At 37.8% G+C, this 18,433-nt stretch overlaps 1 protein-coding gene across 1 annotated transcript in view; it reads left to right on the forward strand.

The window, feature by feature from the left end:
• MYZAP (myocardial zonula adherens protein) overlaps positions 1-18,233 on the forward strand; it is a 46,393-nt gene extending 28,160 nt beyond the window's left edge. The window contains 6 exon segments of the mRNA XM_086620116.1: positions 269-306; positions 308-352; positions 3,063-3,177; positions 16,036-16,119; positions 16,538-16,638; positions 18,116-18,233. Of these exon segments, the coding sequence (XP_086476242.1) occupies positions 269-306; positions 308-352; positions 3,063-3,177; positions 16,036-16,119; positions 16,538-16,638; positions 18,116-18,221 (489 nt within the window). The 3' untranslated portion in view covers positions 18,222-18,233.
• The last annotated feature ends 200 nt before the right edge of the window (positions 18,234-18,433 follow it).

An 18,433-nucleotide genomic window follows, 5' to 3' on the forward strand; every position in this document is an offset into this window, starting at 1 on the left:
TGACTCATCTTTTTATTCAGAAAATTCAGTTTCAAGTACAACCATACATCTTTGAATAGGAAATGGAAAACTGATCTTATTCCCATGCATAGCTGGGAATTTTATTATTATGCATTCTATGCTGCTTTGCTATAGGAAATGCTTGAATTTTGTTTAATCAGTTTCTATTTTAACTTCACAAATGTTCTTTTGAATTGCAATGAAATACACTTTGTGAAGCCTTTACATTTGACTCATGGAAAACTGAAGGATAACATTTCTTGTTTAGGAGCGTCACCAGCTGCAAAAACAACTCGAACTAAATGAAACAAATATCTGGAGCAAAATCTGAAAACAACTCTGACAGTGAAAGGTGAGATATGTCTTATCTGTGGAACTTCTGGTAATTCTAGGAAACTTTACTGGCTGGTTTGTTTTTGAAGACACCTGAATTTTACTTTTTCTAACTTCAAGATGGTGATCTGGTAGGGATTAGGGATTGTCCATCTGAATGTAAGTTTATTTACATATAAAATATCAAGAGGATTAATTTTTTCAACAAAAGCACTTTCATGCATCTTTCTTGAAAAGTTGTTTGCAAACATGCAGAGTACAGTTTAGATGGAACAAGCTGTGATGCCTTTGTGGATTGCATTTTTTTAAAATCTGCATTCCTGAATTCAGCACAGTATGATCCTGAGTATGAATACTTTCATTATCTCCTTCTGGACTCCTCAACACAGTTTTAAAAGAAAAGACATTCTGTATCCTGTATTCAGCTGTAACATCCTCTTTGAAAAAATGAACTCTTGAAGAAAGCAAGAAGTTTTGCATATTACTGCAGAGGTGTCTTTTTTATAAAAGAGGGAAAGCTGGGAATATATTTTGAGGCTTGGAGGGGCAGGTCTACACATGTGATGCGCATTAACATATGCACATGAACAAAAGGAAAGTGTGGAAGAAACCTGTCATGTAGCATCACAGTGCAGAAATAAGCTATGAAGTTACTTGGGGAAAGTAAGGGTGGTGTTATTGGCAGTGAGACCTCTGTGAATGGTTGTTCTCAAAAGCAGGAGGCTTAGAAGAAAGATCTAGTGGTGTGGTGGCACCTGGATGTGCTATTTCTGCCCACAGGTGGCATGTGCATCCGCTACTGCTTCTTTGAGACTGACAGACCAGGCAAAAGAAAGATTCAGGCAGAGCCAGAAGCAAAGTTTCAAGAGAAATCTATCCAGCACTGAAATAGCATAACTGCCATTGGAGTGAAAATTGCACCCGCCACTCAAAGGTTTATATGATGCTACTCAAGTGGGTAAAGATTAATTATAAGCAGAGACTGAATAATTGTACTTAATTACTACTTATATTTCTGTGGCACCCAGAAATTCAGTGTTAAGGTTTTGGCATCTTGCTGTTTTGTAGAAAGCATAGACATAAAAGGTCTCTGCCAAGAGCACCTCACTTTCTATTTGTATTAATCTGTGACCACATTATCCAGTTTCAGGATAATAACGGCTTTTCACAGCAGCCTGTTAAAATAATAATTTCAAGTGAACAGATGTCACATACAACACAGAATATGGAGATGAAAGATAATTGCTTTCTTCCTTTACCTCTGGATAACAGATCCTCTTCTCGCTTCAGTGAATCCTGCTCAGTCATGAAGTTATGCTGCAGTAAAAAGGGTAAAGGCAATGTTCAGACAGGAGTTTGTGCCACGCAAGCAAGCACACAGTTGCAGTCTATGCAATGCAAACAATGAATCTGAGTTTAGTTGCTGAATTCTGTTCTTAAGTTCTTTTTACCTGTCTGTATCCAACCAAACACTTGAGCTCCACCTGAGGAAGGACCTCTGTTCCATTGCTCCGTTGCTATCAGTGTTTAAAATTCTGAGTCTTTCAATGAGAGACCAAATGTGTGTTACAATTGCCATCGAAATGTAAATTGCGGTTTTGTGAGACCTTAATATGCAGGACTGAAAAACCTGCAGCAATACCTTGATTTTTTTTTTTTTTTTTTTTTGAGTCCTTGTCAAAGTGCAGCAGTTAGAGTTCTGTAGAGTGCTTCACTGTTAATAGAGACTTTCTGAGGGGAAACAGCATACAATTCAGTCATTCATTGGAATCATGTCGTACAGTTTGCCATCTGCTGCTTTGCCATAGAATGGTTGTTCTATTTGCAACTTCAATGATTTCTTCTGCTCTGCACAGACTGAGATAAAAAGGCTTTTTGTTTTTGATTCCCCTCCTCCACTTCTGAAATTCTGTCCAGTCCTGAACCTAGGAGTACAGGAGGTTGCTTTCTTTGAAGAATTTCAAGAATTGTATGTTCAGATAAAAACGGAGGCTCCCGTGGCCAACATGCCAAAAACTTGTTAAAAAGCTTTCCTCCTGTTTCTTTGCATATTCTAAAACTACTTTTCTGGCAAGCTGTCAAACCAGCTTGTGGCAGGAGTTCTGTGGGTGTTCAATTTCCGTGTTAAACAGATTTGAAGAAATGCAGAATGTATCTAAAGTCATATGTACAAACTTCAAATATCCACAACGATTCCTGCTGACTGCTGATGAGTTAATACTACTCCAGTTAGCATTCTGCTACTGTTGGCAACTATGCCAAATCCTTGACTCAAGGCTTCCCTGTAGTAGGACAGCCAGCAGATGTGCTTCCTGGCTTTTGTTTAGTATATATTTCCAAAAAGTTTGCAGGTGGTAATCAGTCAGGATAAATGTGTCTTTCTGATGATAAAGATCTAGTTGTCTAAATGCCATTCACTTCAAGGAAAACCAGACCTCTTAAGGAGATGAGCTTTGTCACTTTGTTAAATTGTCAGCACTTCAGGCTCTGAGTAAGCACACCAGTATGCAATACCAAGGTGAGTTAACTTGGGTGGAGACAGCCACTTTGACTAAAAGACTACCATTAAAATGTACTTAGGACAAATTGACATCTGTCAGTGGAGTTTGACTTGCCTACCTCGAGAGCAGAGTCTTCCTGATTTATGGTGGGTTTGTGAGGGTTTTTCCTGTTTTGCTTATATGGCATGGCTCCCCACTTACATGCTTAATTCTTCCATATTTTGCTAGGTCACAGCATTTGGAGGAGGTAGCAGCTAGCCTAAGAGAGCGAATCAAACATCTTGATGATATGGTCCACTGCCAACAGAAGAAAGTCAAGCACATGGTTGAAGAGTGAGATCTAGTAAAACTATTCTGAGTCTTTTGGAAACACTGATTCTTTTAGTACATAATCCAGAGGGCTCTGTTCTGTGTGCGATTTCCTTATGCCACCTCAGTTACAAACACAATGGAAAATGAGTTAAGCATCTGGAGCTAGTGAAGCAGAAAGACTAGGTGAAAGCAGTTTAATCCAGTGGCTGTGGGATATATACTGTGATCTTTAAGCTGACACTAATTCTGGAACTCTTCATGGTAGTCCAGGAAATACAGCATACAACTTGCAACTTCATTTGAAGCATTCAGAGAGTAACTGCAAAAGCCATGCAGACTAGCATTAAAGGTCTTCTTCCTGTACGGAAGTGGAAGGCAAAACTGCCTTTTATTTTTTATGTGATTTCTCACAGAAATTGTCAGGCAAACACAGTTTTCCACCAGTCATCTTTTTACTCTGGTCTTTCTGCTGGAAAGCTGCTTTAAGTTACAGGCTACCTATGTGCCAAGAATCTGTTTAGCAGGCAGAAGGCTGTGATTGCAAACATTTCTGTTTCTCCAAGTGGATGAAAGAATGACATGGGAAATAGGTAAATTAAGTTTAAAATAGAGCTTTACAAAGCAGACTGACAGCACTGTTACACTGAGCCTTGCTATTGCACAGGAGACAGGTGTTCATGAAATACCTTTTATTTGTATTTGGACATCACACATTCACAAAATCAGATGTTTGGAAACCATTCTAACTTAAGGCATTCTTTCTACATTCACAATATGCTATTATAGGATTTCTAATTAGACGTGGAGTTTTTTTCATTTTTATCAAGGTGATATTTTTATATACATATACCCCCCCCATATATATATAACTTATATCTGGTTTGTTTTATAAGATTCTGATGTCATCTTGCCGCATGATCAGATGTGTGATACTAAGTGTCTTTGACACAGAAGGATGCAAAAGTATCTATCTCTGCATTAAAGTTCTTCTGTCATGTCATTGTCATAGAAGACTGGTATAAATTCTTGAGTTTTAGTTTCTAGTTCAGCTTGTCATTTTCACTATTTTCAAGCATCATAGCAGGTGATCTAAAACTGAGCTAACAATCTTTATACCATGGTATTCCATTAAGGAAAACCTCTCCAATCTAATAATCCAGTCCATCTAACTAATGTTTTATGGGAACAATTATTTAATCTGTTTTGCATCTCTGTAAGCCAACCATCATATTATGAGCCTTTTTTGTTCTAACCAAAAGTTCTAAAGGACTTGTCACTTTGTGATACATGTGGCAACCCAGAGGATTCTAGTAATATATAAGAGGATGGTGGCCTAAATTTTGCCCTTTATTACTAAATGCATTTTAAACTGCTCGATGTAACTTGACCTCTAGTGGGCTGCATTGGTATAACAAATACTTTCAGTTCCATGGAGTGTTTTGGCAAAAACATGCGTGAATCTTGAGCCAATGATTATTATTCCGCAAGTATTAGGTTTAATAGGTGAGTTTAGCTTGCTGATTCCTTGTAATGTATCTCTGCTGGTGCCTTCATATACACAGAAAGCCCTTTCAGATCTTTTGGTTATCCTATTTAACAAGTAGAATGTTAGGTGACCAACTCACTACTTAGCTGTCAAATATGTCTACTTTTAATTGATGTCTGACTACCTGCTTTTCAAAATCAATTAAATTTCTGTACAAATCCTTGACTGCCATGTAGCTATAGGTAATACATTTTTCCTCTCTCCTGTAGTCCTTGTGTGTTCTAGTTTTTTTCTTTTAGTTTCCTTGAGAACTGCATGAACTCCTGTAGCTACATCTGTATTTTCACCAGCTAACTACAGACTCCTGTAACAGAGGTCTGATCAGGTCAGATGGTACTAAATACATTAGGCACTTAAATGCCTTTTTTTTTTTTTTTTTTTTTCTGCTATCTGTGGTTTCTGTTTGTACTGTGTTTGAGGAAATATTCTGTGCTATAGTTGGCATGCACTGTTTTAAACTGAGCTCTTTAATTAAATGCCTAAAAATAGCGGCTTTAATAGTACAGAGAAGAGTAGCTGCCCACCATGGGGGAAGATAAAAAGTATTGCAGATGTGTATGCCCTGAGTTATCCACCATGTGGTATTTTTCATTATTTTGTGCTCTTCTCTATGTAAATATTAGAAAAGTATTTTTAGTCTCACTTTAAGCAGCACTTACTAACTATGCCATAGAAGCTGAGAAACTTGCAATGAAAATGCTTCTTAAAAGGTAGGCTGTTGAAAAGGAACACTGTTCTGGGTTAAGTTAAAAACTAGTGACCAGCAGCACTAAACATACTTTCTAGACTAAATAAGGAAGATTTTGGGATTGCACTACTATGTAAGTCCCAGAAATGTGTTCATCAGGGTATGTGAATGCCTGTCCTCTCTACGTTAAATTTAACCGAATGCAGAAGGTAATGGCTAGGAATATGTAGAAAAGTGTCATGAAAACCTGTCATATTACTCATTACTGCAATACTTTCATGGCTGGTATCTGTAAAATAACATTCCATCTTAGGATTTATGAGATTATTATAATGATCAAAAACTTGCATTTGAATAGTATAATTGAGAAAGAAAGAATGATCAAAGCAGCTAGAAAGCCTGCTTTCTGAAACAGTTCTCTGTTGCATGAGAATAGACTGAGAACAGGCTAGCCTGGGAAACTCAAAGAGGAGTGGAAAGAAAGTAGTCAAAATTAGCGTCAGTGCTTTTGTTAGAAGCTGAAACAAAGCTACTGTATTAACTATGTGAGAATGATGGCTAAGCTGATGCTTGCTTGATTGACTACAGGATGAGCTTTATTTAGTATTAATCTTGGTATATCCGGACACAGATCTGAAGTAAATGAGAAGTTTATTCTTTCAGTGTAAACCACAATACGTTTATGCTGTTATCATCTCTATTTAGACAAAAAGCAGCTGTAGAAATGAACATCATTGCAAAAGGGTATTGAACAAACAAGATATACTGCTTCAAACTCAATGGAGAACTGTCAAAATTGAACAAGTACTGAGATGAATCTGCTGGCTGAAAAATTACAAAATAGGTTACTCTTCCGGCCTTTTTAGGGAAGGATGATGGATGGTTTGCAAGTGACAGATGCCGGGCATTCTGTAAAAGAACAGCAAGCAGTCAGGAGGAAGTGAAAGAGGCACTTTATAGTGGAGTTTTGTGATGCAGTAGGCAGCTCTGACCCCTCCAGTGCTGTTTGATGGCATTTTAAAATGTATTAGGAGGCTGTGGTCAGTCCTAATCCAGGCATGTATGAAAGGGGTGCTGGCAGAGAAGCACCAAATGTCAGAGGCCATGGAGGAAAAGAATATTAAAGCCTTCCTTCACAGGACCCATCTTGTTGGTACTGAATGCAGTAGATATGTGACCTGTGGAATTGAGCCCAGGCAAGAAGGACACACACAGTTCAGTGTGCTTAAACTCCTTAGTGAAGAAATAATTTGCTTCTAATTTTTTTCTCTGAAAATAAATCCTTCCATCTCAGGCGTTAATAGAACCTTTTTCAACTTGACCTAGTCAGACCAGTCATAAATTAAATAGGAGTATGGAAAATACTTTCAGAAGAAAATAAATGGAAGAAATCAAATGGAAGTTTGCTGGAATTGGTGACGTTCAACATCTCTGTGTGTTAGATCCCACACGCACCATTTTTCAGCCTCGTAGGGATTCTGTGCTGGGAGAGCCAAGGTCGCAGCCCATTAGAGCACCAGCTAAGCAGAAAGTTATCCTGCGTTAGCCTTAAAGCCTCATGCTCTTGTTAGAGAGAGACCACAGATGATGTAAGGCGGACAGATTTATCCCTGTGTTGAACTTGTTTGTTAAATAAATCTGTTTGTTCCCAGCTTAGTGCAGTACATTTCACATGAAGTGCTGGCAGTTGAAAGTGCAGGACCTGCATTTGGCAGGTGTGTAGAAACCCAGCCTTTTTGTCATGCTATTTGTACACAACAGGCTTTCAAAAAAAGGTGAGAAGATACAGATGGCCAGAGTAGGTCACCCAGAGCTTAGTGGTGAAATCAATGAATGTTAAAATGGTAGACTCAATTAGCCTTTTTTATTTTTTTTAGCCTTTCCCTTTGTAGCCATCTTCAAGTATGACTGAGCAGAGAGGGACTTTCAAAGATAATTCAAAAAGCCAGTTCGATCAGACTTTGATCAGAAGAATTTGCAGGGAGACTCATAACGTGAAAGGTGGAATCATGCAGACTTCAGGCCCTTCCACTAAGGAGTTTCCAATGCAGAGACAGAATTGGGCAGACAGATGCAGGCACAGAAGCACTACAGGAGGGCATGGGAAGCTGCTACCACATTGTTTCTTTCAGGGTTGAAACTGCTGTTGTTCTGTGAGCGGTGTGAAAGCTTGTTTTTAAGTTATCTGTTCGATATGGTCAATCTGTTTATGCTGTCCATGCCTCTGTAGGAGAGGAGAGAGTTTAGTGTAACAAAAAGCTGAAAATCTTCAAACGAAATACAAAACATGGATTTTAAATCAGTGACAAAGTATTTCCTGGCTTGATCTCAATTTCAAACCTGGAGAGGTTTAAGAGAGCTTTAGTTTTGAGATTTGTGCAATTGACATGGAAGTGTATTGAAGTTTCATGGCACAATAAGCTTATTTTATATGTAATATTGTTTCATTATTGAGAAACAAGAGAGGGAAGGAAATAAGCATTTACCTTTTGTAAGCAAGACGGGTTGATGCAGATACAGGCAGCTGTTCTGAAGGGGACTGAGAAGAGAAAAGGATATTTGATTCCATGCCAAGACGTTATCTACAGAACTCAGATTTCACATGAAATTCCCCTAATACTGAATTGAACGTCTCTAGGTCATGGCCCATGAACTGTTCTCCGGCTTAGTCTCAGATTCGTGGATAATAAATGGTGACAAACACTAAGGAGAAGCTGTATCCTGTTTGTTGTGGAAGATACTTGCATGAAAGGATGAAGTGCTAATGAACAAATGATATCCCAAATACAGAAGACATTTTGTATTGTAAAATGAGGAATAAAGAAGACATTTTCCCACCAAAGACTTAATAACCAACTGAAAACTTCTATATCAAGATACACTAATATATAGCAAAATATCCCAGTTTAATATGGGAGTACAGTTTCAATTTTAGGTCAAGTAAAAGAAGCCACAGAGAAGCATAGTGGATGAGAAGATGGAATTACCAGCCACAGACAAATGCCAAATTTTTATTAACCAAAATCTGCATTGCATAGTACCACGTAAAACAAAAACAGCAACAAAAAAACACACAACAACAAATGTAGAAAGAGAAACTCACATTGGGAGCTTGGAGGAAGAAGATAAATGGCAGCACATAAAACTCGCCACCCCCCCATTTCAAGTGCTTGGCATGCATCAGTGGACTTGAGCAATGCAGTACGTAGCTTATCTATTGGCAGAAGTAGAATCACTGCTGGTGAGAGTGTTTATACATGCACAGCATCAGCTCTTTCAGCTGGGAATTGTCTGGCCAAGTCATTAGTTAAAAAATTTGCGCATTACTAAGGTAGCTCTTAATAAGGTGGGTTGAACTGTTAGACAATGTGCCAAGTTTATAACTCATTAGGCCATCTAGGCTCTGTGGCCTGCTTTAGCAATAGATGTGCATCAAAGACTGGTGTAATGTGTTCATACCGCTTGTTAGTTTAGGAAGGTCTCTAAGTTGGTGCATTAGCTTAATCAGTTGTTACTTTTCTTTAAATACAACATGAGTTTTAAACTACAAAAAGTATTGCAGGGTCACTCAAGTGATTTAAGGAGGATTAAAAGGCAAAGGTGCTCATTACTATTTAATGTATTACGTTCCTTGAAAAAAATTCAACACTCTTGTCTAGCATCTGATAAATACCACTAAAGGTCCAGTGAAATATTGGACTAAGTAAAATCTTGTTCTCCTTGTACAACAGTTACCTCCGAGAGTTCAGGCTGATGTTGCAATGTCTTGTCTGTCTTGTTTTGTATCATATAGTATGTGTTTGTCCTGCGTTTAGTCATATTATGATCAGTTTGTTCATGTCTCTGCCAGTGTTACAGATACCAAATCCGTTAATGGTAGTTGAATAAAGAAATATACGATACTTGAATAATATATAATACTTAAATATATTAACACTGTCATGTTCTGATAAATATTTTAAACTAATGGATGATAATATCAAGTGGTAAATGTTGACTGAGTTTACCTAACAGCTGGATCAGTTCCAATCCAATAGATCACTGTATATTTCAAGCCTCCAGAACTGTGTCTGAGTACACAGTATAAAATAAAGCTTGCTATTTCAGACTTTCTTTAAAGGCTCTACAATTGGACTTAACTTCAATTCTTCTAAGATGCTTTTTATTTCTGCATTAACTGCTTTGTAATTCTGAGGACTTCCCTTCTAATATCAATACTTACATATCCAGCATTTCTTTAGAGACTCTTTTAGGTCTCATGATCCTCTCTTGTCTGTCCTTCTTAGGTGTTCTATCCATGACATCAATTTAATGCTATTGTCTTGTACATCTAGCTTTTGATCTTAGTGAAGCGAAGTTTAGTTGCTTGGTGGATCAAGAGAAATTCAGAAGTGCAGCTCTTCCTAGAAAGTATTTACATAGTCCATTCAAGTAGCATGACAATTTGTATAGTTTGGAGCGGAGATGGGAGATAGGAAGGAGAGTAAGCTCTATAAGGGCAGTAATGAGAAAGAAACAGATCGTCATTGATGGGATGGACAAAAAGAATTTAACTTTCTGGGAGCTGCTACAAGATAAGGTGACAATCTGGAGGTCAAGGGAGTTTGAGAGAAATGACCTCAAGGTTTTAGAAGCAGGCAAAGCATAGAGGTGGTAACAGCAATAGGACTGAATCAAGGAAGACAGAGCTTGAAAAGAAGTGCTGTGGCCATACTAATCCTGAGCCAGTGGATAAATTCAGGATGATTCGCATTGCATGTGGGGCTTTATGTGCTGATTCAGATCGTTAGAGATTGCAGTGGGTATGTGAAAAGCAAATTGCACACCCAACACAATCTGCAAGGAGCTTCATCGATCCTGCCATGACGGGGAGAGATCAGGTGCCCTTCCCTGTGCCCAACAGCCAAATGCTGGAGATTGAATTGGAGTGGCTGAAGGACTGAGCTTGCGTGCGCCCTGCCGCGTTGGCCTGTCACCAAGCACAGAGCTCCTGAGCAGCGTGTATGTACTGAGTGGCTGAGCTGGGGATTTCATCTGCCCTGGTTGTTACAGCACTCGGAGAAATGTGCTCTGCTTCCCAGCCCCTGGGATGGCCAAAGAGCATGCGATGTCCCAGTCGCTGGCAGAGCATAAATTACAAACTGTAGCTTGGGCCTTGTAGCGGTTCCCTTCCCAGTTTTGGAATAATCAGATGTCTGCCAACAGGAGAAGGGAAAGCAGGAGCAATGAATACAGTAGGGTGGGGAAGGTAAGAGAGAATGAAGTGATAGGAAGAAGGGTGATGGTGTGGCCTCGGATTGCTAAATTCACATTTTTACTGTTAGGAGAACTGTTTTGAAAGGAATGAGTTGGTCATTAATATAAAATTACATTGCGAAGTAGGTTGCCAGTTTTATTTGACTGCTTAATGTGGATGTGAAGGTTGTAGAAATACTAGTAGAAACGTGGAGGGAAAAGAACGGCTAGTTGGTCTAACAATGCAAGTCAGGTCAAGAGGTGAGTGCTAGGGAAAGTCTGTCTGGGCACTTCTAGAGCAGGTTGGAAGACAAGAGGCTGAAGGATATACCTGAATAGTGCTTGTGAGAAAATGATGGAGAAGTCCAAGAGGTGGTTGTGCAAAAGTCAGATTTAGGAGCAAGTTGCTGAGTTGGCAGTGAGCTGAAATGCTAAAGTCTGCAGACCCAGCAAGGATGAGGTGGATTATAGGCCTTGGGCATTGCCGAAAGAAAATGTAGGAACCTCTTGGTGATAATTTTGTCCTGGAGTCAGTCCAGAAGTGACTCAGATCCAAGAGTCAGTACATAGAAGTTGAGTCTTTGGTGTGCACTGATCTGTTTCTGACCCTAGACTATTCTGGCCACCACTTGGGCCCTCAGTTCAGTACTGTGTTTGACGTGTCTTGCTTCTCCTCTCCTTCTCCTTACCTTATATTCAACCAAAAGTCAAAAATCTATTGCTCTATCACCTGCTAGTTGTTCTCTTGCTTTATGCAACTCCTTGAAACAAAGACACTCTCAAGACTTGGGATTGTGCAATACAAGGTTATGATGCTTTAAGTGTTATCTTACTTCAGTTTGCCATAACATTTTAATGGAAAAATCAAAATGACATTAAGTAGCAAGGTTTGAATTTTAAGTGTTTTTACCCAGTACATTATGATCCAGTGTTCTTGTTTTGTTCCTCTGTCAAAGAAAACCATCACTTTGACTTTATGCAATGTGACTTATATAAATATATGAATTAAGGTTTTGTTTTATTTAATATAGTAATATTAATATAATCCTCTAAAGTTATTCCTGGTTTTCATGTTTTCCCTTTTCATGTTTTCCCATGACATGTCCCCTCAAGAATTAATCAAATCAGGTTTGCTCACTCCTGGTGCTAACAGCATAAGATGATGTGTACTCATGTCCTTATTCAGTGTAAATAAACTTTTTTGTAGTAAACTACTCTGGTGGGATGTGTCATCTGTGTCAGGCCTGTGGGCAGGTTTAAAGGTGTGTCATAACTTTGGTGGAACTTGTTTCAGCCCTTGGACTGCAGCAGCTGCTAAAACAACTAGTTGGCCATCTGTCTGGGGGTGCAGCATGCCTGTATGAAATAATACGGATGCCCTGCTACATTCTGGCCCTGCTTTCCTTCTGCAGCGACCTCAAAGGGTAGCTCTGCTGCATCTAGGAAGCAGGGACTGCAGGACTTTTTTCCTGGTGCTGAAACAGCCTCTCTCATTTTAGCCACTGCTGAATTTATTTCTCCTGAAAGGTGTTTTGGCTGTGTCTTTGCAATTGTAACGTTCTGAAGATCCACCAAAAAGTTTTTTGTATTACCCAATTCACAGACTTACTGTATCTGTAATCTGCACGGTCTAATCATTCCATTCTGGCTTACTGCTAGCCTAAGACTTTTATGTGATATAGTGCTACATTGTCTCTTCTCCATACTGTGGAAGAGAAGTCGTATTTTTAAATTCTGGCATGATTCTTAAGGGGGACAAAGCAGATCAATTTAATGGGTTCTGACTGATGCTATGTAAACATGTTAAAATGAGGCAGGGAGTACTGTTGTGTATGGTTCAGTCTGCTAGTCCTTAGAGGATACTCACGCACATTAAAAAAAAAAACAACAACAAAAAAAAAAAACCCTAAAACCCCCCACATTCCTGCCAAATTACAAAATGTCTTTTTGGAGTTTTTGGAGTTCAGGTTTGTGTTTGGGAAGGGTTTGAAGCTGTTTGTCAAAGCCTTCCTCTTTGTATTCTCTGTTAGATTTTTAAGATGTCTGTGCTTGTTTTTGCCTTCAGACTATTGTAGTTAAAATAACTCAAAAACATCCTTAGGGAGTTTTGTGTTTGTATCCAATGTGAAGAATAAACAAATAGAAGTTTAATTTTAACTTACACTAAATATTTGTACATAATACTGAGAAACATAATGGTTACTGTCACAGTTCACCTCTTAGAGCCTTTGTATCATAGTGAATATAACTTAAGGTAAATGGCTATGAAACACAAGAGTTTGGTCTTGCTTTTGGATAATCCATAATTCAATTACTTGGAAACAGAAATATTTTGTGTTTGATGTAAAAACCTGAATAAGCAGCTGATGAGGTATATTATCTTCAATAACAAGAATGGATATCCTTCAGGACAAAACCTCCCCTGATCAGATAGCTGTGTGTGGCTTCAGTTGTCTGTGTGTGGTACAGATTATTGGCATTAAAATTATTTCCTTGTATGCATAGTAGGAGAACAGAATATTAATAGAGAAGACCCACTTGAAAGTCCTAAAAGAACAGTTTATCTTTTCTGAAGCAGAATTTATTGGCAGGAGTGAAGATATTGAACCAGTGGAGATATAGCAGACTTAATTTAGTCATACTATTAAACAAAGTTGTAATTAAATATGAAGATCAAAATATGTTCTGTGATTTTTCTGAAAATGCTACAAGCTTTGCGTTTCTGTGATTTGAATACGGACATGGTAATAGCTTTAGATGATATGGATAGCTTTCATATGCGCTTTAAAGTAAAAAAAAAAAAGGAATACTCAGTTTTGAGAAAGATGTATGATGACAGCACTCATATTCTCTAACTATTCAGTTGAAAACACTGACTGTATGTGGTTTACACTTTAGCATTTCCAAGTAATAACTGATTATTGTGTCAATAAGATGTGAATAACTGAAGATCATGAAGACTATATTAAAGTTGAGTTGGTGGTTTTTTAACTTTTCATTCTTTGGTTTAATTTATGCATTTTTTGCTTCATTTTTTTCATAGTTCTGTACATTTTGGTTGAAATGTTTTGTAATACCTAGCAGTATATTTTGGGAGGGTGATAGTATTTGATTATTGTAACTTTGAGTATTTTATCATTCTTTTTTAGCAGGACGTGAATATTTCTACTAATCATTGTTTCTGGACATACTGAAAGGTTTTACACTGGTGGTTTGAGGGGGTTTGTTAATGTTCTTTCACAAAATCGATTTTAAGATATAGAGTTAAAAAGTCACTGGTGAGAGTGAACGGAAAATTTGACCTAAGTATTTAGAAATGGTCTTTCTTGCATATTAATGTAACATAATGACTGCCAGGAAAAATTAATGTATTCTGAGCTTTCCTTGAGTTCAGTTTGGCTGTTATACAAAATGAATTAACTTTAAAAGTCCACTAAATTTTTTACTAAAAAATACTTTTTACTTTTTTTCTTAAAATTCTATCAGTGAAGCCCATAGCCAATCAATAACTTGACAAAATAAAGCTACCTCACTTAATGTGGAGTTTTATAGAAAATATGTATTTTTTAATTATGCATAGGTATTTTTATTGGTTTATTGTGATAAAAAGCTATAGGCATAGATCTGTTTTTTTTTTTTTTTCCACTGTTGGCATATTGCCCAAAAATGTGAAGGAACGTGTGGGATACATGCTTTTCTACTGCTGTAATGGCAGTTGGAATATCTTTCTTTCCTCATCTAACGTAGATTTAAGGGGTGCAGTTTTTAACATATACAGTAATAGAGGCTTACTAAAAGCAGTGGATCGTAGACTGGCATTCCATTTGTGATATGGACCATCCATTTACTTGCTTGGTTTACTTCTGATTCTGCTTTCAGGCTCAAGATCAGAAACTCTTTATATCTTTAATTTAATTTAATGAATTGTAGAGACAATTGCCTTAGATAATGCTCTGTTTGGTAAAGCAGAAGTTGTTGCTCAGGCTCTGCCTAGTTAAAGAGAGCTGACATGGAGCGTTTTTGACTTTCATGTCGTCTGACCTGAACTGGCTTGTTCAACAAGGTGGATTGAAATTTAATTGGAAAAATTACTGACCTGACACCATTTTAACACAGAGCAAAAAGAGTACCCACTGCTATCAGCTTTCATTGCTGTTGCTGTAGGACAAGACTTGCATGAGCACAGAATCCATCTTCTCCTAGTTCCTACCTGCAGGTAAACATGATGCAGAATCCCTGTTCTCCCTCAAACTCATCTTTCAGTGCACTTCTGATGATTCTCCTTAGAAATTTTTAGTACTGCTTTCTGCATCTGAAGTAGACTGTAACTACAGATATAGGAAGCATCTTGTCTTCTGTGCTTGTAAAGTGGTGTCTACAGCTGTCTATGACTAATAACCTGAACTGCTTCCCAGGGCGTTGAAGTTGTTGTTTAGCCATTGTTTTGTTTGCTTTTTATTAGCCGCTGTTTTGGTAGTTGTAGTCAGTAGGGGTTGAGAGAGAATAACTCGTGACTTTTCCTTTGGTTGGAGGAGAAAATCAGTTTGTTTGCACAAGATGATATTGTCTCCTAAATGCCATCAGCTGAAAGGAACTGACTTCTGTGCCAGTCAACAGGGCTCTTAGACTATTGCTTATAACGGGATTAACCTCATACAGCAAATCTTGCTTTAGGCAAAGGGTTCCAAAGAATGGAAGAGGAAAACTGTAGCTTTAGGAGCTTTAGAAAGCCATTTCACATAATCAGAACAGCTTTGGGCCAGCAGCAAGGGACTGGTATGAAATCTGGGTCATACCAGTTTCTCTGGTCTTACCTGCTTGTGCTCGTAACAAGGAAAGATTTAATGCAAAAGTTCTTGTGGTAACCTGCAGGAATCCCAGAACATAAGGAAGATTGTCTTCTGTTCCATATGGAACAGTATTAATATGCAATGTTTCTGGCACAGCTAACTTTATTTTCATGAACACTTGTAAATAACTTCTTTCCATTCCCTAGGTATAAAATGAAAATGCACTTTTTTCTAAGGAGTCTGGTATGCTAGGACATAACTGAACAAATAAGACCTTCAAGAAACTAGCAAACATGCAACATACTTTTGGATGTATTTAAAACTGACTACAGCAAAGGCCCTTGAATCAAAGATGGAGTTTTCACTAGTTTGCTTTGTTACATGACAATATTTGAGTTTCAGTTCTCTTTGCAGAAAAATACAAATTCTTAAAAGCCATGGTAGTATATGTGTCATCTTTTATGGGATGATAGCTAATCCACGGATTAAAGCAGTTTGTGAATATGTATAGGTACTCAATTGTTGCTCAACAATAAAATTAAACATGTTTTCTTCCTGTCATATCTAGGTCTTTTTCCTCCTCTTCCTATCCCCGTTAGACTAAATACATTTGTTTTATTTTCTTCATAGATTGAAGTGCTAAGGAAGAAAGTAAAAGAAAAGGAATTATTTATAATACAGCTTTTAGAAAAAATATCTTTCTTAGAATGTGAGGTAAGGCATTACCTTTCAAGTTTATATTACTGTGATTATTTTATGAAACCAAATGAAATTTGAAACAATGTCATCTGATGCTATCTGGATGAGTATTTGCTGTTCTTCAGTATGGAAATCAAACTTAGGACACCAGTTGCATGAGGAATGTATGTAATACAAAGTCTCAATATTAATGCTAAGTTCCTTAACATACAATTTTATAACAGTATTATAATTACCTAAACCAGAAGCTTTTGAATAAAGCTGTTGGTTTACTTTTTTTTTTTTTCCCCCTCAGGAATAAGGATTCCTTTATTTTCTCAATAAATACTTTTGTTATTTCTTGTTGGGATAAGCCAATATGCAATTTTATTCCCTTGTTTAATTAACATAATTCAAATAAAATAAACTTGTGATGATAATTACTGTTTTCCAGAATAAAGAATTACAAGACAAATTGGACTACTTAATGGAAAACCAACCTAAGACCAATATAGAAACCAGAGATACTGGTGTAGAATGTGATCTTCCATACAGGTATTTACTTTTTCTTCTTGTTCATAGGAAACTTTTTCATAACATCCCTTATTGGTGCTGTATTAGTAAACCATTGTGCTAATAAACTGTTAGAATGGATTGTGGAGTTTTGCAGAATTTTCCTAAGTTTAAAAGGGCATATCTGCTACCTGTAGAATACTTCAGTGACTTATGGGGTAGGATTTCTTTTTTTGAAAGATGGAAACATATTGCAAATCCTTGGGAACTACTTATTTATAGTAATGTGACTTAAGCAGGGAGTAAAGCTAGAAGTCAAGAGATCTGACTTTGTGAAATGTGGGAAATATTGATGAAATGTGTCTGCTGGCAGCACAGCAGAAGACAACTGACAGCTCTACGCTGAGACTGGTTAATGCTGGCTTCATGAATGCTTTATTCTTTGTGTTCCGGGAGATGTGTCCAGAACCATTTTAAAGGGCATATAACACTAACAGTAATAGTTTAGGGCTGCAGCAATTTCCAGAGATATCCTAGCCCTAGGTGGAAGATTGCCAAGTAACATTACCACTTCTGTACTGGAATGGTTGTCTCTGATCTGTGGTGGCCTGTAGCTGTAACTACAGGCTCTGTAGCCTGGCTTTGTAAAGATCCAGGTATCGTGCCTCCCCTTTTCTTCCCCCCCATTTTCTGCCCTGAACACTGCAAAAGGCTTGCACTGAGCCCTGGGAGCAAGGCTGTGGATTGGCACTTGAATCTTCCCCCTAACACAGAGAAGGGCAAAACAGAAATCAGAATAGTAAGGTAAGGAGGACCGTTGCACATTACTTTTACTACCAACAAGTAAACTTGTTCCTCTTAACAGCCCTACAAATTGAATCATTTAGTGTGAGGAATGTAAATTAGCATATGAAATCAGCAAGCTGCAATACAAACCAAAATTTCCTTCCCAATTTAAAAATACACTCGTTTCAGTGCTCAGCCTAGAGCATATTTTAATGGCATGAGTTTTGAAACCTCAAAACCAGTGTTTTTCATTCAGGGTGCCAACAGAAAGCTCTTTTTGTTGTCTTCTCTGAGGCTCCTCTGTATGTAACCACAGCTCCTACTTATCTGATATTTTTCCTAGTTTTGAGATTTATCTCTATGCAGAAATTTACCTCTATGCAGTTTAGATTTTATGCAATTACTCTTCACAGTTAAATGTGTTTTTAAATGTAATACTGCTGTCTTTATTGTTGCAGGATCCTCAGTCCTAGTAGCTTTATTGCTGGACGTTCCAATACGAGCTCTAGCGGATGTCTGCATGTAAACTTGTCAGTATCTGCCACAATTTTTATCAAATATTCTTTGTGGCATTATAGAAAAGAAATATGGAACATAACAAATACGGGGAATAGTTTAATTTCAGCCTGTCAATATCAATAACAAGGCACAAGTTCATTGCCGTGGCATTTCCAGACCAGCTGTCTGATACTCTGGCATTAACTCTGTAAGCTTTTTCTTGTCTCCTTAACAGTACAAGTACTGAGAACAGAAGATCTCCTGAAAGTGAAAGGCCGGTGAGGACATACACCCCATTCAAGAGAGTGTTGGAATTTAGCACAAAGAACAGTACATCTTGAGCGTTCAAGTCAACGTGCTTTCTAAATATGAGCAAATATCTTGCGCCTTTGCAGCTTGATTAGATAAATTTTTATCAAGTCATAGAGAAGAACAGCAGCATGGAGTCTTGCTAAATTTATCCCGAAAGCAGCTTTTTAGTGACTTCTTATCTGAAGTTACTACTGACATTAACTGTGAGGGGGATATGGAAGAAGGGGAATGAGTGAAAGCA

Source organism: Tauraco erythrolophus, chromosome 14 (genome assembly GCF_009769465.1).
Source record: "Tauraco erythrolophus isolate bTauEry1 chromosome 14, bTauEry1.pri, whole genome shotgun sequence".
In the NCBI taxonomy this organism is placed as follows: domain Eukaryota; kingdom Metazoa; phylum Chordata; class Aves; order Musophagiformes; family Musophagidae; genus Tauraco; species Tauraco erythrolophus.